The 18,281-nt window shown below is 45.7% G+C and overlaps 1 protein-coding gene across 2 annotated transcripts in view; it reads right to left on the reverse strand.

Moving 5' to 3' along the window:
* Nucleotides 1–14,324, reverse strand: part of DVL3 (dishevelled segment polarity protein 3) — a 52,119-nt gene extending 37,795 nt beyond the window's left edge. The window contains exon 1 of one of the 2 annotated variants that reach the window (XM_033150835.1): nucleotides 13,988–14,324. In XM_033150835.1, the coding sequence (XP_033006726.1) occupies nucleotides 13,988–14,154 (167 nt within the window). In that variant the 5' untranslated portion in view covers nucleotides 14,155–14,324. The remainder of the gene's footprint in view (nucleotides 1–13,987) is intronic. The other variant, XM_033150836.1, reaches the window with a different exon arrangement.
* Between the last annotated feature and the right edge of the window lie 3,957 nt (nucleotides 14,325–18,281).

Here is an 18,281-nt window from a genome sequence, read left to right on the forward strand (position 1 = left end):
AGCAAACAAGCCACACAGCACATCCAAAGCTTGCAAATAGTGTCCTCACATTCTCTCCTGGCCCTCCACAAAACCCACTTCAAGTGACAGAGGCAGCCATCATCAGCCAGCGGCATTACACAGCCAAGGGGCTCCTGCAAACTGTCAACAACAGAAAGAAATGTCAACTTGGGATACGAATGGCTAGCAGGCCACAAGGCAGGGGAAGGTGGAACATCATTTGAGGACTGCAATTTATTAGGAGATCCATCCTCTATTTGGAAAATGTCTCTGCTAGGAGGACAGGGGTTCCTGGCACTGATTTCAAACAGGACATGCAATAAAAATAAATCAATTTGCTGCTCTGCCCACGTCAACACATTTCCCCCATGCACATGTGTGCGAGGGGAGGCTGCCAAATACCAGCAGCGTCTGGCTGACACACTGGGAATTCCAGCAGCGCTTCCTTTGTTCTCTCCTCTGAGAAGTCCCGCAAAGCTCAGCCTTGAACCCATCCCGTGAAAGATGGGTGATAATTAAGCAGCCCTGGCTTAGTCATCAGACCGACCGGCAATTACTTGGGATACTAATTTTCACTCACCAGCTGAGACCAGGGAATCTCTCGGAACTTAAAATTGGAAACACCAGCTGCAAAAAGAGATGCAAGAATCAGGAGGGGAAAGCAGCTATCTCATCGCTGTGTCACACTAACAGAAAGACCGCTTGCTTCTCTGTTTGGGGAAGGGTTGCAGCCAGTAGTGGAGTGTTTACTTTGCAAGTAAATCCCTAGCCAGGCATCCTCAAATAGGGGTGGGGGGGCAGTTAGGACCATACCTGTTTTAGACCTGAGATGGTGAGCTTACAACACAGGGTTCCTGTTGTCCTTTGCTGAAACTGGAGCCAGGTGTGCAGCAGTTAGAAGGTGCTGCTTTGTTGAACAGGTATGGGCAAGAAGGCCAGGCTCCGTCCTGGCATTTATACCAGGCCTAGTGACCCAGAGGCTTCAGACTGCCTGCAAGCTGCCAGGCCTGATGTTTATTTTATAAAATAGCATTGGTGCAATGTTGTTCTTTTGTTTTTCCCATCCTTCCTCTACATATTGTTCCCTCTGCTCCCACATTTTTTTCTCATTTTACGGTAGAGACAGTGATGGTCCCTAATGAGTTCAGCAAGCCTCAGGGCTCAATGGAGACAAACCCAAGCCTTCCTGGTTGAAATTTCATACTCTAGCTGTTACAACTCACTCTACTCCTATCCTTAATTCACAAGGTTCCTCTTCAAACTCCAGAGTCCTCATCTCTTTTGATCTGGGCATCATGATGTGAGTAGAGCACAGACAGAGAGAGAAAGGGTGACTGAGGTGGGGTCCCAATGGAGTACTACTGCTGGGCAGTAAGGGAGATGCACTCTGAACAACCAAGTCTTGAGTGAAGTGGGTATCAACTATATGGCGCCTCATACAAGTGGATGGAAAGAATCCTACACCATTTACTTTCATGGAGAAGGCAAATAGTCTCCATCCCAATGCCTTACCTGGCACCCCAAGGCAATGTGTTCATCAGTGAGGGTCACATTCAGCACACACAGCTACCTGGAGAACTGGAATTCCAAGATGATCTCTCCAGGTTAGATGAATGTGCAACAGCACATCAAGTAAGTCAACAGGAAGACTTTGGGCTGGTGATTTGTTATTTATTGTACAACCCTTCATCCGAGGATCACGGGGTGGTTTACAGTGTAAAACCACAAACGTACATAATATAATAACAAGCAACTCCTGTTTTTCTGTTGCTGTGATTTTCTTTAGCATTGTGGTTTTAATGTATGGTTTCAATGAACTGAACATTGTTTTAAAATGTGACTGCTTATGTAACCCTCTCTGGGACCACGCAGTGAGGGGCAGGTTATATTTATAACCACTTTGAGGTGTTTACTTGCAATCAAGTGGTATACTGCATAAATTTTAATACCGTAAATAAATTCAAGAAATAAATGAAGTGGCATACATTGGAGTGGTGAAATTCTAACTTCTAGCTATGTGCTTCCCATCAAAAATATTTTCCAGCAACAAGTCAGGCTGCCATAGCTAGAAGGCAGGATAAGCAAGGAATCCAAATCTGCCTGTGAGTTGACCTACCCAAGATGGTATCTGAATGGCTACCTTTATTATCCTGATAGCTATCTCTCGCATTTGTAGTCTCCTCACCACTGCACACAAAAGTATCTGTCCACTCTCCACCCATCACTTGCCACAGACTCCAAAATTTATCCAGGAAAATGGCCAAAAGCAATCAAAATTCATAATTCTGGTGTGGCTGTGAAGCATTTAACTATAGATGCAACCAATTGTCAGCAGAGCAAGATATTGCAAACTTGGTATTCAGGAATCTGATGGCTTGGGGGAAGCAGTCCAACACCTAGGAAGAAAAAACCCTTTTGCTTTCACAGGATAGGGCAATGCTAGAACCCCTGCTTAGCAGCAGCTGAGCACGAGCCTACAGCTGTCCCAACCTTGCACCGCCTGCCAGCTGTCATGATAATGAACACGTTCCCCTGCCTGGAGACCTTCAACAGCTTAAGGGAGTGTCACTATCTGTCTATTAACACATACTTTCTGCTCCAATCACCAAATTGATAGGTTTTAAGCAGGTCTTCACACCCTTGTGATGCAAAGTTATATATTTTAACCCTACAGGACCTCAACATACCTTCCAATTGACACCACGCTTGGCCATCTCTCAAGGGCAAGTTAAGCTCAACCCTGCACTAACTGAAATGATAAAGCCTCTCTCACCCTAGAGGGAAAACTTTGTGAGAAATTGGAGGAACCGTTTTGGCACAGCACTACTACTAACACTGTTGTCTTTGTCCATGGAGTCCAGGGATACTGGAGTGGCTTGCCAGTTCCTGCTCCAGATGGATCACGTTTAGTCAAAATTCTCCACTATGACCTGTCCATCTTGGGTGGCCTTGCACGGCATAGCTCATAGCTTCTCTCAGTTATTCAAGCCCCTTCACCACAACAAGGCAGTGATCCATGAAGAACCTTTTAATGAGGGTGAAAGAGGAGAGCGCAAAATATGGTCTGAAGCTCAACATCAAAAAAACTAAGATCATGGCCACTAGTCCCTCCTGGCAAATAGAAGGGGAAGAAATGGAGGCAATGAGAGATTTTACTTTTTTGGGTTCCATGACCACTGCAGATGGTGACAGCAGTCACGAAATTAAAAGACGCCTGCTTCTTGGAAGGAAAGCAATGACAAACCTGGACAGCATCTTAAAAAGCAGAGACATCACTTTGCTGACAAAGGTCCATATAGTTAAAGCTATGGTTTTCCCAGTAATGATGTATGGAAGGGAGAGCTGGACCATAAAGAAGGCTGATCGCCAAAGAATTGATGCTTTTGAATTATGGTGCTGGAGGAGACACAGGACGAGATGGTTGGACACTGTTCTCCAAGCTACCAACATGTGTGTGACCAAACTGCGGGAGGCAGTGGAAGACAGGAGTGCCTGGCGTGCTCTGGTCCATGGGGTCACGAAGAGTCAGACATGACTAAACAACAACACTATTATTACTCTGCTTGTTCTTGTGGTTCTGTCCTGTTTTGCACAGCACTGTTGCTAGGAGTAAGAAGTCCAGCAGGTGTCTTCCTAAGTGCTTTCTTCCTAACTGCACATAACAGCCTCTGTTGCAGTGTTTGGGATGGGCACCCTGACACTTTTCATAAAAGCCAGATAAAACTATCAGTAAAGGTAAAACATACTAAATGCCTGGGCAGTGAGCCTTCCCCTGGTGCAGAAAATACAACAGTACTAGGCAAACCTCTACAAATAATATACTCTAATACATATTTTACCGGTCTGCCGATTCATACTGTGACAGTCTCCCAGTGTGTTGCTGATTTGATCTCAATCTCTCTGGTCAGGTTAGCATTCTCACTCTGCATCAAACAGATGTTTCTGTTGTGGCCATCAATGAAGAGCATGATTACCAACAGAGGCTGATCCTTCTGGTCTTTCCTACATAACATTTCTGTGTTTGGCACTCTGGTTGCCTGTGCCAAGCATACAGCGTTTTACCATATACATTTGGGGCTAGTATGACACTCCCTCTTCATTACTAGGAAATTGTGGCAGTTTTCATAGAATCATAGAACTGTATAGTTGGAAGGGACCACGAGGGTCATCTGTTCCAACCCCCTGCAGTGCAGGAATCTCTTGCCCAACACGGGGCTTGAACCCACAACCCTGAGATTAAGAGTCTCATGCTCTACCGACTGAGCTATCCAGAAGTTCAAGAAGCATGTTAACGTATCACAGCTCTAGGGTGATTGGCTAGTGGGGGCGGGGTTGTGCCTCAAGTTCAGCAGTGGGTTAGTAGTGTTGTTGTTTAGTCGTTTAGTCATGTCCAACTCTTCGTGACCCCATGGACCAGAGCACGCCAGGCACTCCTGTCTTCCACTGCCTCCTGCAGTTTGGTCAGACACGTGTTGGTAGCTTGGAGAACACTGTCCAACCATCTCATCCTCTGTCGTCCCCTTCTCCTTGTGCCCTCCATCTTTCCTAACATCAGGGTCTTTTCCAGGGAGTCTTCTCTTCTCATGAGGTGGCTCCTTCCAGTGAGCACTCAGGGCTGATTTCCTCAAGAATGGATAGGTTTGATCTTCTTGCAGTCCATGGGACTCTCAAGAGTTTCCTCCAGCACCATAATTCAAAAGCATCAATTCTTCGGCGATTAGCCTTCTTTATGGTCCAGCTCTCAATTCCATACATCACTACTGGGAAAACCATAGCTTTAACTATACGGACCTTTGTCATCATAACAAGATAACAAGATGCCAACATGCCATTCATGTCCCTGTGTGAGTAATGTAGTGGGAAGGGCTTTAAAAAAACATTCAAAAAGTGACTGCCATTCACTTTAATCCAAGCACACAGCAGTTACAAGACACCGCACAACCTGAAGCAAAAGGCAAATTGTCTGGAACGGTGAGAAGGCAGTTATACACAGTATCCTACTTCAGCTCACTATGAAATGCATGTAGCTGAACAAACAGGACCTTAGAACAAACAGCAGGTGGAAAACTCATAACATAAGATCACTCAGGGATCCAATACAAAATGGTTCACTCTTGCCCACAGCCTGGCATGCATGCTTCCAACTGTAGCTTTTCCTTGGAGTCGGTAGTTTGTTTTTTATTCTCTCCACCAAGGGGCTTCCTTGCCATCTCTGCATTCATCCATCACATCAGTGTCACACCCTTCCCTTGTGGAACTTGGGATTCTATATGTTAGAGGTGACTGACCTGCGGCCCTCCAGATGTTGCTGGACTACAATTCCCATCTTCCCTGACTGCCGGCCATGCTGGCTGGGGCGAGTGCGAGTTGGAGTCCAAAAATATCCGGAGCACCACAGGCAAACCACCCCTGCTCTAGCCTCTCGCCGCCATCACATTCCACTTCTGGTGACAGGAGCAAATAACTCTTGCAAAGACTAGGAGCCTTCATTTGTAAAACAGGAATATTGTTGACTCACAGGATTAATGCAACTATCAAAGAGGGAAGGGAAAACGCTGCCCACCCCTGAGCTTTTGGAGAAATTCAATGCATTTACAGAGTTGCAGCTTCCCCCAAGCCAAACTGGCCTCTGTTTTTATGCTAATCTCAAGTAGACACATCAGTAAGCTCTTCTCCAAATTAGCAGTTCTTCATTCCTCTTGTTTGAGAAGCCCAGGGCTGAGCACAACAACATTCCAGGCCTGGTGTTCCTATTGTCTTGCAGAGAAAGAGATTCTCTTCTGAATAGGAGTGGGGCCCAGGCCCAGGCAGACTGGGCCACATTACATAACTGCCCATTATTACACACACACTGGCTTTTATTAAGTTGACATCTTGTAAAATTTGCATTGCTTTGCAAGCAACCCAGTTCTCAAGAGGATGATGGTGTAGGATGAATTTCCTCCACAGCTGTTTTAGCTGCTTTGGGGCCCAAGTGAGTCAAGGTTTACTGCCCATTCCTGAGCATTCCACATTTGTTCTTTCAGCCTAAAAGACATCCCATTTGTGACCTGCAATATTAAACCCTGCCCTTCTCTCTCTGTGGAACCATTTATGAAACCAAGGCAACTGCTCCGAACACAAACCACTCTCCCAAATTCACTACTGTCTACCATTTACATAGGACCTTTTTCCATTTGAACCTTAGAACCTTTGCTTAAATAACATTAGTGATACCTGAACAGCAAAACATATGGAAATTCGCAAAAACAACTTGATTTGCTTACTGATGTAACTCAATATTCCCATCGTTAAAAGAAAAACATCTGTGGCAAGAACAGCAAAGAGTCTTGTGGCACCTTAAAGGCTAACAAATGTATTACAGCATGAGCTTTTGTGGACTCAAGCCCACTTTGTTAGGTGTAACAAGAACCTGTGAAAGTGAGTTGGCCTTGGAACTGGGGGAACTGGGCTCCAAAGCCAGATCTGTCACAGATTCCTGGCAAGGCCTTGAGCAAGTCATCTCCTCTCCACTTCAGCTCCTCAGTCTGTAAAACTGGGAACAATACAGGCTTACCTCACAGCAGTTTTCAAAAGTAAAAGGTAAAAAAGGCATGAAGTACTTCACAAATTACAGTACATGTTTTTACCAGTGTGGTGTAGTGGTTAAGAGCGGTAGACTCGTAATCTGGTGAACCGGGTTTGTGTCTCCGCTCCTCCACATGCAGCTGCTGGGTGACCTTGGGCTAGTCACACTTCTCTGAAGTCTCTCAGCCCCACTCACCTCACACAGTGTTTGTTGTGGGGGGGAAGGGAAAGGAGAATGTTAGGCGCTTTGAGACTCCTTCGGGTAGTGATAAAGCGGGATATCAAATCCAAACTCTTCTTCTACTCTTCTTCTTCTTAATGAAGCTATTCAGATGTCATCTCTGTTCCCACATGCTGACTAACTAAGTCTACTAAGTTAACCTCACTGTTTTCTAGAGCCTTCACAGCTTAGTGACACAATTCTTTGTCATACCTATTCCAGCAGTTGTTGATACAATAATGGTTTCTATAATGGTCTCCTATGGAAGTCTTTCAAGTAAAGTAACAAAATTAATGGAAATGATATCCAACATTCAACTGTTTTATTTATTGAATGATATATTTGTTTACTGGCAAAGGATTTGGGACCTGTGTAATCCACTTACGGTTGCAATCCTGGGCCATTTAACTAGGAAGGCCCATTGAACTAAAGAGGATGTAATTCTAACTACGCATATATAGGAATGCTCTTCTGAAGTTATTTTGAGGAATCTTTTGTTCCATTGCTATATAGATATAAATGTCCTTATTTATCTCCTAGTCCTGTTTTCATTTACTCTTGAACATCCTATCTCCTTTTTGCATATTAAAGAAAACTGGCCCTGCCCACACATCCTGTTAACCAAGGGTGGAGGTCCAGAGGTGTCCCACCCCTGCATTAACCCATAGCTTAAAGCAAGCTATGATTTAATGTGATTGAGCAGTGTGTCCATAAACACTGCTCAAGATTTTCCCACAGAGCACTTCCCCAACTCCTGCTTTTGCCATGCTACAGATGACAAAAGCCAGAGTCTCCACTGTGTTTTGTCCAACTCAGGCCCATGGTTGGCTCTCTAGCACTAAGCCAAGAGTAAACCCTGGTTCCTGATTGCGGTTTGTTTTAAGGAGCCCGGGTTCAGATAACGTGACAAGCCAGACTCCAGCTTTCTTGTCTCTGGCATGGCAACAGCAGGAACAGGAAAGGAGCACCTTAGGAACTTTTGAGCAGCATGGTCACATTTAACCATAGTATGTTTAAACTTGGACATCACCAGATGGGCAACATCGAAATCAGATTGATTATATTCTCTGCAGCCAAAGATGGAGAAGCTCTATACACTCAGCAAAAACAAGACCTGGAGCTGACTGTGGCTCAGATCATCAGCTTCTTATAGCAAAATTCCAGCTTAAACTGAAGAAAGTAGGAAAAACCACTGGGCCAGTAAGATTCAATCTAAATCAAATTCCTTATGAATACACAGTTGAAGTGAAGAACAGGTTCAAGGATTTAGATTTGGTGGATAGAGTACCTGAAAAACTGTGGATGGAGGCTCGTAACATTATACAGGAGACAGCAACGAAAACTATCCCAATGAAAAAGAAATGCAAGAAAGCAAAGTGGCTGACCAATGAGGCCTTACAAATAGCGGGGGAGAGAAGACAAGCAAAATGCGAAGGAGATCGTGAAAGATACAGGAAATTGAATGCAGATTTCCAAAGAATAGCAAGGAGAGACAAGAGGGCCTTTCTAAACGAGCAATGCAAAGAAATAGAGGAAAATAACAGAATGGGAAAAACCAGAGATTTATTCAAGAAAATTGGAGATATGAAAGGAACATTTCATACAAAGATTACCACAATCAAGGACAAAAGTGGAAAGGACCTAACAGAAGCAGAAGACATCAAGAAGAGGTGGCAAGAATACACAGAGGAATTATACCAGAAAGATATGGAGGTCTCATACACCCCAGGAAATGTGGTTGCTGACCTTGAGCCAGACATCCTGGAGAGTGAAGTCAAATGGGCCTTAGAAAGCCTTGCTAACAACAAGGCCAGTGGAAGTGATGATATTCCAGCTGAACTATTTAAAATTTTAAAAGAGGATGCTGTTAAGGTGCTGCACTCAATATGCCAGCAAGTTTGGAAAACTCAGCAGTGGCCAGAGGATTGGAGAAGATCAGTCTACATCCCAATCCCAAAGAAGGGCAGTGCCAAAGAATGCTCCAACTACCGCACAATTGCACTCATTTCACACGCTAGCAAGGTTATGCTTAAAATTCTACAAGGCAGGCTTAAGCAGTATGTGGACCGAGAACTCCCAGAAGTGCAAGCTGGATTTCGAAGAGGCAGAGGAACCAGAGACCAAATTGCAAACATGCGCTGGATTATGGAGAAAGCCAGAGAGTTCCAGAAAAACATCTACTTCTGCTTCATTGATTATGCAAAAGCATTTGACTGTGTCGACCACAGCAAACTATGGCAAGTTCTTAAAGAAATGGGAGTGCCGGATCACCTCATTTGCCTCCTGAGAAATCTCTATGTGGGACAAGAAGCTACAGTTAGAACTGGATATGGAACAACTGATTGGTTCAAAATTGGGAAAGGAGTACGACAAGGCTGTATATTGTCTCCCTGCTTATTTAACTTATATGCAGAATACATCATGCGAAAGGCTGGACTGGATGAATCCCCAACTGGAATTAAGATTGCCGGAAAAAATATCAACAACCTCAGATATGCTGATGATACTACCTTGATGGCAGAAAGTGAGGAAGAATTGAAGAACCTTTTAATGAGGGTGAAAGAAGAGAGCGCAAAATATGGTCTGAAGCTCAACATCAAAAAAACTAAGATCATGGCCACTGGTCCCATCACCTCCTGGCAAATAGAAGGGGAAGAAATGGAGGCAGTGAGAGATTTCACTTTCTTGGGTTCCATGATCACTGCAGATGGTGACAGCAGTCACGAAATCAGAAGACGCCTGCTTCTTGGGAGAAAAGCAATGACAAACCTAGACAGCATCTTAAAAAGCAAAGACATCACCTTGCCGACAAAAGTCCGTATAGTTAAAGCTATGGTTTTCCCAGTAGTAATGTACGGAAGTGAGAGCTGGACCATAAAGAAGGCTGATCGCCGTAGAATTGATGCTTTTGAATTATGGTGCTGGAGGAGACTCTTGAGAGTCCCGTGGACTGCAAGAAGATCAAACCTATCCATTCTCAAAGAAATCAGCCCTGAGTACTCACTAGAAGGACAGATCCTGAAGTTGAGGCTCCAGTACTTTGGCCACCTCATGAGAAGAGAAGAATCCCTAGAAAAGACCCTGATGTTGGGAAAGATGGAGGGCACAAGGAGAAGGGGACGACAGAGGATGAGATGGTTGGACAGTGTTCTTGAAGCTACTAACATGAGTTTGGCCAAACTGCGAGAGGCAGTGAAGGATAGGCGTGCCTGGCGTACTCTGGTCCATGGGGTCACGAAGAGTCGGACACGACTGAACGACTGAACAACAACAATGTTTAAACTTTAGTGTAACATGCAAACCAGGCCACTGAGTAATATTTTGCTAGAAGTCCCTTTTTCCTCTTTTACTCACAACGTATCCTTGCAAAGGTAGTACTTAAATGCATATTTAAGGTCTGGCCCAAAATGCTGGCTCTCTGTTATCCACACTGTTTATCTATAAACAAAACAAAACAAAAAAAAGACATTTTGCAAATGTGCAAATCTCTCACAACCACGTACGCAAACTGAGCTGATATAAACCTTTACATACTCTTGCCGAAAACCAGTGTTCAAAACTCCCATTGTTCTAGGCACAATTTGTGACAGGGAATTTCATTAATGCGAGCAGTTTCTGAGCTCTGGGTGCAGTATGGTGCCTAAAATTTCAGATTAAAATTGCCACTGCTGGAAAGAAAGGAAGACCTTTTTCTGCCTCCCCACTTCCAGCCACTCTCTGAAGACTGGAGAAGGAGCCCTCATAAGAATATTATGAAGGGAGAGCAGGGGAAGTATGTGTTTGTTTGTTTGTTTGTTTGTTTGTTTGTTTTCAGTCTTCAGATGAAAATTAGATTCAGGTAGGTAGCCGTGTTGGTCTGACGCAGTAGAAATATGTAAATAATAATACTAAAATTGTCCAGTAGCACCTTAGAGACCAACTACCAGTAAGTTTGTTCTTGGTATGAGCTTTTGTGTGCATGCACACTTCTTCAGATATCTTATCTGAAGAAGTGTACATGCACACGAAAGCTCATACCAAGATGAAAACTAGACCATGTAAAAAATTAACATAAGATTGTAGCTGCAGTTCATTCATTTTCAGCTTTGTATTCTTGATATAAAAAGCGCCTAGACACTCTGTTGTGGCACCTATAACCTAGGTTTAAGGCGCCATTTAGTTCCTAGCTTTCATATCTTAGTTTCTAACAATGCTTGTGAGAGATGACCTTCCCATCTGATGTCTCCTCCCTGCCACTTTCAACCCTCTGGGGGGGAAAATCAAGTGGGATGCAGGCAGAATCTATTTTGCCAGTGATGTGCATTTGACTGGTGGGCAGGCACTGTGGTGTTCACCCTATTTATTTAAAGAGTTTCTTCTGCATGAATAATTTGAATCTTTGTCACCCAATAAATTATTTTATCATTGTGTGTCACATTTTTTATCCCACCAATCCTCTGACAACTTAGAGAGGGGGTGCGGAGTACTCTTTTTTATCCTCACAAAAACCCTACAAAGCAGTTTAAACTGAGATATTGATACTGGCCAAGCAAAGCTACATACCCAAGTCTCCATGGTCAAGTTCTGATCCACTAGTCACTATCCTACCATAGTGCTGGATATGAATAGCCTGACTTTTCCCATATGTTTCATTTACCACTATACATTTTCAGCCCATATGGCAAGATTGCAACAGAGCTGCACCAATTATTTTCCAGTGTAAGATTTCAAAGGTCCTAATGTGCTGGTTTATAAACATTATATCCATAGCATTTCCTCCACCAAGGAAAGGGCAGGCCCTCTCTGCCTGGGAGGCAACAGCTGTTTAGCAACACACAGCAGACTCAGCTAAAATATTAGGGCTTAGGGACCAAGATACAATATACTGAAATCAAGAATGACAAACACAGCGCCAGCAAATATGTGAGCCAAAAAAACTCAACATCCCTGGAACTTTTCATATGCCAGGAAAACCAGCAAATCATGGCCTGTGCTTTATATGGGGGGAAATGCCTCCTACTGATTTACTCCCTACATTTTCCACAAGCTCTGTGCAGGCTTCTGAGCCAAACATGCATTGTTAGGTCAAAACCAGCCTTTGCAGTCATCTGCAAATTCAGGAGGACAGGGGTGGGCAGTTATAGGACTGTACCATATCAGAATGCAGTTGGGGAAAGTCACAGAATCAAATGTGCCACACATTAAATGCTTCCTACCCATGGAAAGAGAGATTCTACCTTAGCTTTCTTGCTGAAATGTTTTGTGTATGGGGGAGCATGCACACAAATACCGATTTCTACTGTGAGTTGCTACAGTACCAAAAAAGGCTGGTCCATGTACTTGTGCTGCACTTGTAGATCAGCTTTTATAGCAAGAGCTCTGAGCAGGATACAACCCCAGGGTAGGTGGCCACAAGCAGAATGCCTTTGTAGGACTCCTGTACAAGGCTCTAACAAAACTTGCTGCCCAGTTCTCACATGCAAACACCAAAGGAACACTTCAATCTTGTGAATGCTACTGGAGCCCTAGGAGCAGCAGGAAACCAGGAAAGATTCACAGAGGATGTTAAAGACAGCAAGGTGTGAAGTGTGTATGCATGTATTTGCAAGAGACAGAAAGATCCTAGGAAGAAGGAAAGAGAATGTCACAGAAATATAAGGAGGGGGGGGAAGGAGCAGCAGTTATACATAGCCAGTTCCTTAAAGAGGAATTTCTTTGTGTCTTAGGACATACAATCAGAGTCTGGAAAATTACACGGCCTTCAGAGGATTGTGGGAGAGGCTCACAAACCAGAGCAGAACACAATCAGAGCAGAGGGCAGGGTTTTACAAGGAATAGGTTTTGGGAAGCTAAACCAGCCCAAAAGAAAACAACCTCTCCTGCATTATACTCAGAGACACCACCTTGTCCTGCAAAAGGAAGCATCAAAATAGGGAGGGGGGGCACAGTGACAGGAGAGAGATCATGGTTAATTTCCCTTGGGGTGTCAGTGTCCCCAACACACCGAGGATTTGGGTGTTGGGGAGCGCTGCAGGATGAAGGAGCAGGACTCTACAGTAGCTGCTTCTTCTGGACAGTTTTAGATAGTAACTGCATACAAAAGGCCTTTCAGGGGTCTGCACCGCACAAGCTAAGAAGTGCACTGCAGAGGATGCTGGAGAAAGAAAGGGCAACTACTGAACCCATCCTCTTGACCTGGCAAGGGATTTTTGGGGCACATCTCTTACAACCGCACTTTAAGTCACCAGTGGCCCTAATCTCTCCTTGCTTGGGGCTGTGTGTCCGCAGGTTCTGGAAGACCTCTCCGTTCCCACAAGGAAGAATGAAATTTATGAGGAGTGGGAACTTACGAAGTGCCTTGCTCTAATGCATTTGAGGGAAGAGTGCCTGCAAGGGAGGTTCGGGGAATCAGGCAACGCTGGAACCCAGCTCCCAGCCTCCCTGGCTACGTTAGCTGGGTGTGATGGAGGCGTTTCCAACAACATCTGGAGTCCTCCGTCCCCAATGCAAAGAACCCCCAACATGACATGGGGATTCTCCTGGAGCGCTGGGTAGAATTGTGTGTGAGAGGCAGCCAGAAAGTGACAGACCTCGATTATGGCACTTGGCTGGCCTTCCCAAGATCCTCATAGCAGAGAAGAGCATTTAACTCCACATTTAACCTCTTTGGGGTGAAAGGGGCTTTGCTCAGGTGGGTTTATGTCTCCCCAAGCCCCTTCTTTCCCCTTCCCTCCGCTATTCTGCAATGGCTTGAGAATCTATCAGCTTGGGAAGGGAAGGGGACAACCTCGGGAGGTGGGGGGCTCCCCCTTCCTTGGAGGTTTTTAAGCAAAACACGGGTGGCCATCTGCCGTGGGTGCTTGAGTTGAGATTCCTGCATTGCAGGGGGTTGGAGTACATGACCCTGGGGCGCTGGGGATGAGGTCCCTTCCTATGAAAGGAGAAGCTCTCGCCTGCCTGTTGGTTAGGGGTCCCACTAGAGACGAGCCAGGGCAGGGGGCTGTGCTCGCCCCGCACTACTCGCGAGGAGGAGGAGAGGGAGAGGAGGTCAGCAACACAGGACGGGCCAAGGGGGCTATTCATTGCGGCAGGATCCCGAGGGCTTTGGCCGCCGCTGCTGCTGCTGCAGACGTGTCCGCGGCGAGGCGATGGTTTTGAAAGGGGGGAGAGAAGATAAAGGAAGGAGGGAGGGAGAGGAGGGGAGCGGGGCCTCCGTCTCACCCGAAATCATCGTCCATAGACTTGAAGTAGAACTTGTAGTTGGGCCGGTTGAGCAGCGCCTTGAAGTCGCCCAGCGTCACCCGCTCGGCCGGGATGGGCAGCTTCACCAGGTACGGCGTCTCCTGGTCGTCCAGGTGGTAGATGATCTTGGTCTCCGCCGCCGCCATGGCCGCCGCCGCCACTCCTCCTCGCCGGGACCCCTGGAGCAAAGCCAGGCGCGGCCTAGTAGTAGCCCAAGCCCACCGTCCCGCCGGCCGCGGCGGCCTCTCAAGAAGCCGGAGGGGGGGAGGCGGCTTGGGCGGGCCACGCAGGCCTCGCGCTCTCCGCGCCTCCCGGCCGGGTCCCCTCAGCCGCCGCCTCACCGCGCAAACTCCCGCCTCCGCCGCCCGCCTCCTCCTCCGCCTCAGCGCCTCCTGTGGCGGCGGCGGCGGCTCCTCCCCTCCTCGGCCGCCGGGCCTCGCCGCCGCCTCTCGAGCGCCCCGCCTCACGCGGACGCCGGCCTCGGCTCCGTCCCCACCGCAGCAGCGCCCCTCGCCTCGTCCTCTGGGCTCCCCTTCGGGGAATATCGGGGAGAGTATCAGCAGAATGGAGCCTCCACGTCCAGGGGCAGCCGCGCCTCAAGGAGAGGCTTCTTCGCAGGGGGAGGGCCGCCAGGGGAAGGCCGCGTATTGGTGGGTTATTGATTTATTTTGCCCCGAGGGAGGTGGTACCCGGACCGCTTTAAGGGCTCCTAAGCGCGCCACATAGAAGTAGAAAACAGGCATTAAAATATTGCCATGATAGAAATGCATAACATCGTTTGGAGGGGGGGAGGCAGCCAAAGATGTTGAGCTTTTGGGGGGGATCATGGCTGTGTATATGTATATTTACACACCCACCACCAAAAACAGGACATGGGGGGACGACAAAACCTCAATTGAGTACTTCCAATGCTTTTCAATATTTTTTATGCACATGGCGTGCACAGCATGCAGAGAAGTTGAAAAAAAGAAGCTTCTCTTCCATAAAACTGGACGTCATGGACATCCAGCGAGGCTGAATATTGGAAGATTCAGGATTAACTGGAACTCCCTCCCGCAGAAGGCAGGGACCGCCACCGACTTGGACATTGGACAAATTTGCTGTTCCTCTTTATTGAATTTCTGCCCCACCTTTCAACCGAAGATCACAGGGCAGTTTGCAATACAAAAAATGCAGGCCATAATAACAAACTGAAACAAGACCGCCCTGCACAGTATTCTGTTGATCTCCTAGCAGGAAAGGCAATATATAAATTCAATTTTGTGTAATAAACTGATCATTCCTCTGGTGTGTGCAAAGTGTATATGGGGTACAGTATAAGGTTAAGGACAGAAACAAAATTTCACAATCCATGGAGGAGAGGGCTATCCCGCTCAGTTGGTTAGAGTGTGGTGCTGATAACGCCAAGGTTGCAGGTTCTATCCCTGTACGGGACAGCTGCATATTCCTGCATTGCAGGGGGTTGGAATAGATGACCCTTGGGGTCCCTTCCAACTCTATGATTCTATACTTCCGTGGTTGGAGGCAGCAATGCTTCTGAATACCAGTTGCTGGAAACTACAGTGAGAGAGAAGGGTTTCCCACAGGCATCTGGTTGGCCACTGTGAAAACAGGATGCTGGACTAGATGGGCCATTGGCCTGATCCAGCAGGTCTCATAAGAGAAGATGTTTCAGGGCTAAACTTGCAGCATGAGGGGAAGTATACAGCACCAGAAAACATTCCATAGGACGCCCAGGCCAAGCCCCGTTAAAACAGAAACAAGCATATATGCACAAACATATTATTTCTCTTTGGCTCAGAAGCAAAATGTTTCACTTAGGTTTATTTTGTTGTTTTCAAAGACAGGTGCTCAGTATTCATTGTTGGGACTAGCCAGCAGGCCCTGCTCCCTTGGAGCTAGTGGTTTCCCATCTCTTGCAGATACCATATGCACATGAGTGGAGGCAGGGCATCTGTTGACTTTAAAATAAATTGTGGTTGCTAAAGTCGCTACAGACAATAAAGCTGCTGCTACTTTAAGCATTAGATCCATCAACGATAGCTTTAAATTAATTGGTGACGCAGTGAATGAAGGGCACTTAATGTTTTTCGGTTATAGCCATGTTGGTTCTGGAGCAGTTTTAAAGCAAACACATTCCAGTCATTATTCTGCTGCAGCAGAAGCAACAAGGAATCCCAAGATACCTTAGAAACTAGCACATTTATTGTGGAGATAGCTCTCGTGGGCAGGCAGAGCATGACATGTCAAGCTGCTGGGTCAGAATTTATATGGAAATTCGGTCCTATTGGAGTTCGGCTGAATAGAGACTGGGAGCAGCTAGTTCAGAACGGACGCCAGTGCTCCTTTCTCTCTTGGGTGTCCATGCACACTGTTGAGTCTTTGCCACTTCTTTTCCAGATGGAAAAGATTGCAGCCACCCCGATTTGATTTTTTCACCCTGACCTTGTTTATATTTACGCAATAATGGCAGAACAAGGCCAGCCCAAGACATTTTGGCACCTGAAGCAAACTGCGAAATGGTGCCTCCCACACCAGAGAAGAATCATAGAGTTAGAAGAGACCACAAGCCCATCATCCAAGTCATTGATAAAGATGTTGAATAAGACTGGGCCCAAGACAGAACCCTGTGGCACCCCACTAGTCTCTTCTCTCCAGGATGAAGAGGAGCCATTCATGAGCACCCTTTGGGTTCGGTCAGTCAGCCAGTTACAAATCCACTGAATGGTAACATTGTCTAGCCCGCATTTTACCAGCTTCTTTACAAGAATATCATGGGGCACTTTGTCAAAGGCCTTGCTGAAATCAAGATAGGCTACATCCACAGCATTCCCTTCATCTACCAGGCTTGTAATTCTGTCAAAAAATGAGATCAGATTGGTCTGACATGACTTATTTTTCAGAAACCCATGCTGACTTTTAGTGATCACAGCGTTCCTTTCTAGGTGCTCACAGGCCGTTTGCTTAATGATCTGCTCTAGAATCTTTCCTGGTATTGAGGGGTGAGTGAAAATCTACGTCAAGAACAAGGGAAGATCAGGATCTGCTGGCCCTGTGGATCCTGCTGCCTGAGGCGATGGGTGGGCCGGCCCTGTAGCAGATGCTACTTCCTAATAACATTTCCCCTCTCTCCTTTTGTGAGGTGGGAAGCTAAATCTTATGTCAGCTATTAGGTAGGTGATTATTCTGAAGTAGGTAGCACAATGTTCAATAAGCTATATTCTGGTGGTTGTGCATGGTTTCTGCCTTAACCTTTCAAATGGCAAAGGCCTTAGCTAGGTGCCCCTCTGGAATGCCTGAGACCAATTCTCTCACATGAAGACTTGCCAGACTGTGCTTCTCCTTTCGTTTGCAGAAGGGCTTACACTTGTACCTTATCCTGTCAACAGCTAGGGGCTTGCTGACTGCCTAGTGATCGGATCTTAATGTGAACTGATTTCTATCTATACAGGAACTCCAAAATCCATTGTTGAGCAACCAAAATATGCAAATGCTTCAGCCATCCAGAACACTTTAATCAGGAAAGATGTTACGCAAATAAGGTTGGTTTTTAGACTTCATTCCAAGGTGGAAGTTGCAGACTGAGTAAGTTTGTGCTAGGTGTTACACACATAAGGTTACAAAGCAAGGATAAAGAAGCAATAGCTGCACCCTCTTTTTGAAAATGGGGCAATCTACCGGTAAATGCTGGCTGTATGGCTACAACAAACAGCCTAGGTTTTGCACTTCCCTCCAGTTCCTACCTTTTAGAAACTCTTACCTGATGAGTTCTGGAGAACTTGAAAGCTTGCAATAGTTTGTGTCGTTTTGGTTGGTCCCAGTAAGAAGTATCATCTAACTACAGATTTTGGAATTTTAATGGATCAAATTGCCACCTTCACTTTTTAATATATTTATTTTAATGGATCAAATTGCCACCAGGCAGTTTAAACAGATCACCTGGCAAAACAGATGTAGTGTACAACACTATGTACTGCTTAGTTTACCGTGGAAAAGCAGCATACAAAAAAAAACCCAAATATTTTATTTTTATTGTTGATTTTCCCTTCTCAAGTGGTGTGTTAAAACATTTCTTTTTTCTAAGCTGTCTTGCATTTATTTATACAGAATAGAGATTTAAAACAAAAAAACCACAAAATAAATTAAAATGATGCAGCAAGAAAAGGCAAGTTCTGGAGCCTTTTAAATTATGCAAATTAGGTACAGTTGCATAATTTCTTCTGAACAATTCGTTCTGCTTCTACTAGTCATGGAAAGGGCCAAAAAGATATGC

The sequence above is a fragment of the Lacerta agilis genome, chromosome 5, assembly GCF_009819535.1.
Source record: "Lacerta agilis isolate rLacAgi1 chromosome 5, rLacAgi1.pri, whole genome shotgun sequence".
Lineage (NCBI taxonomy): Eukaryota > Metazoa > Chordata > Lepidosauria > Squamata > Lacertidae > Lacerta > Lacerta agilis.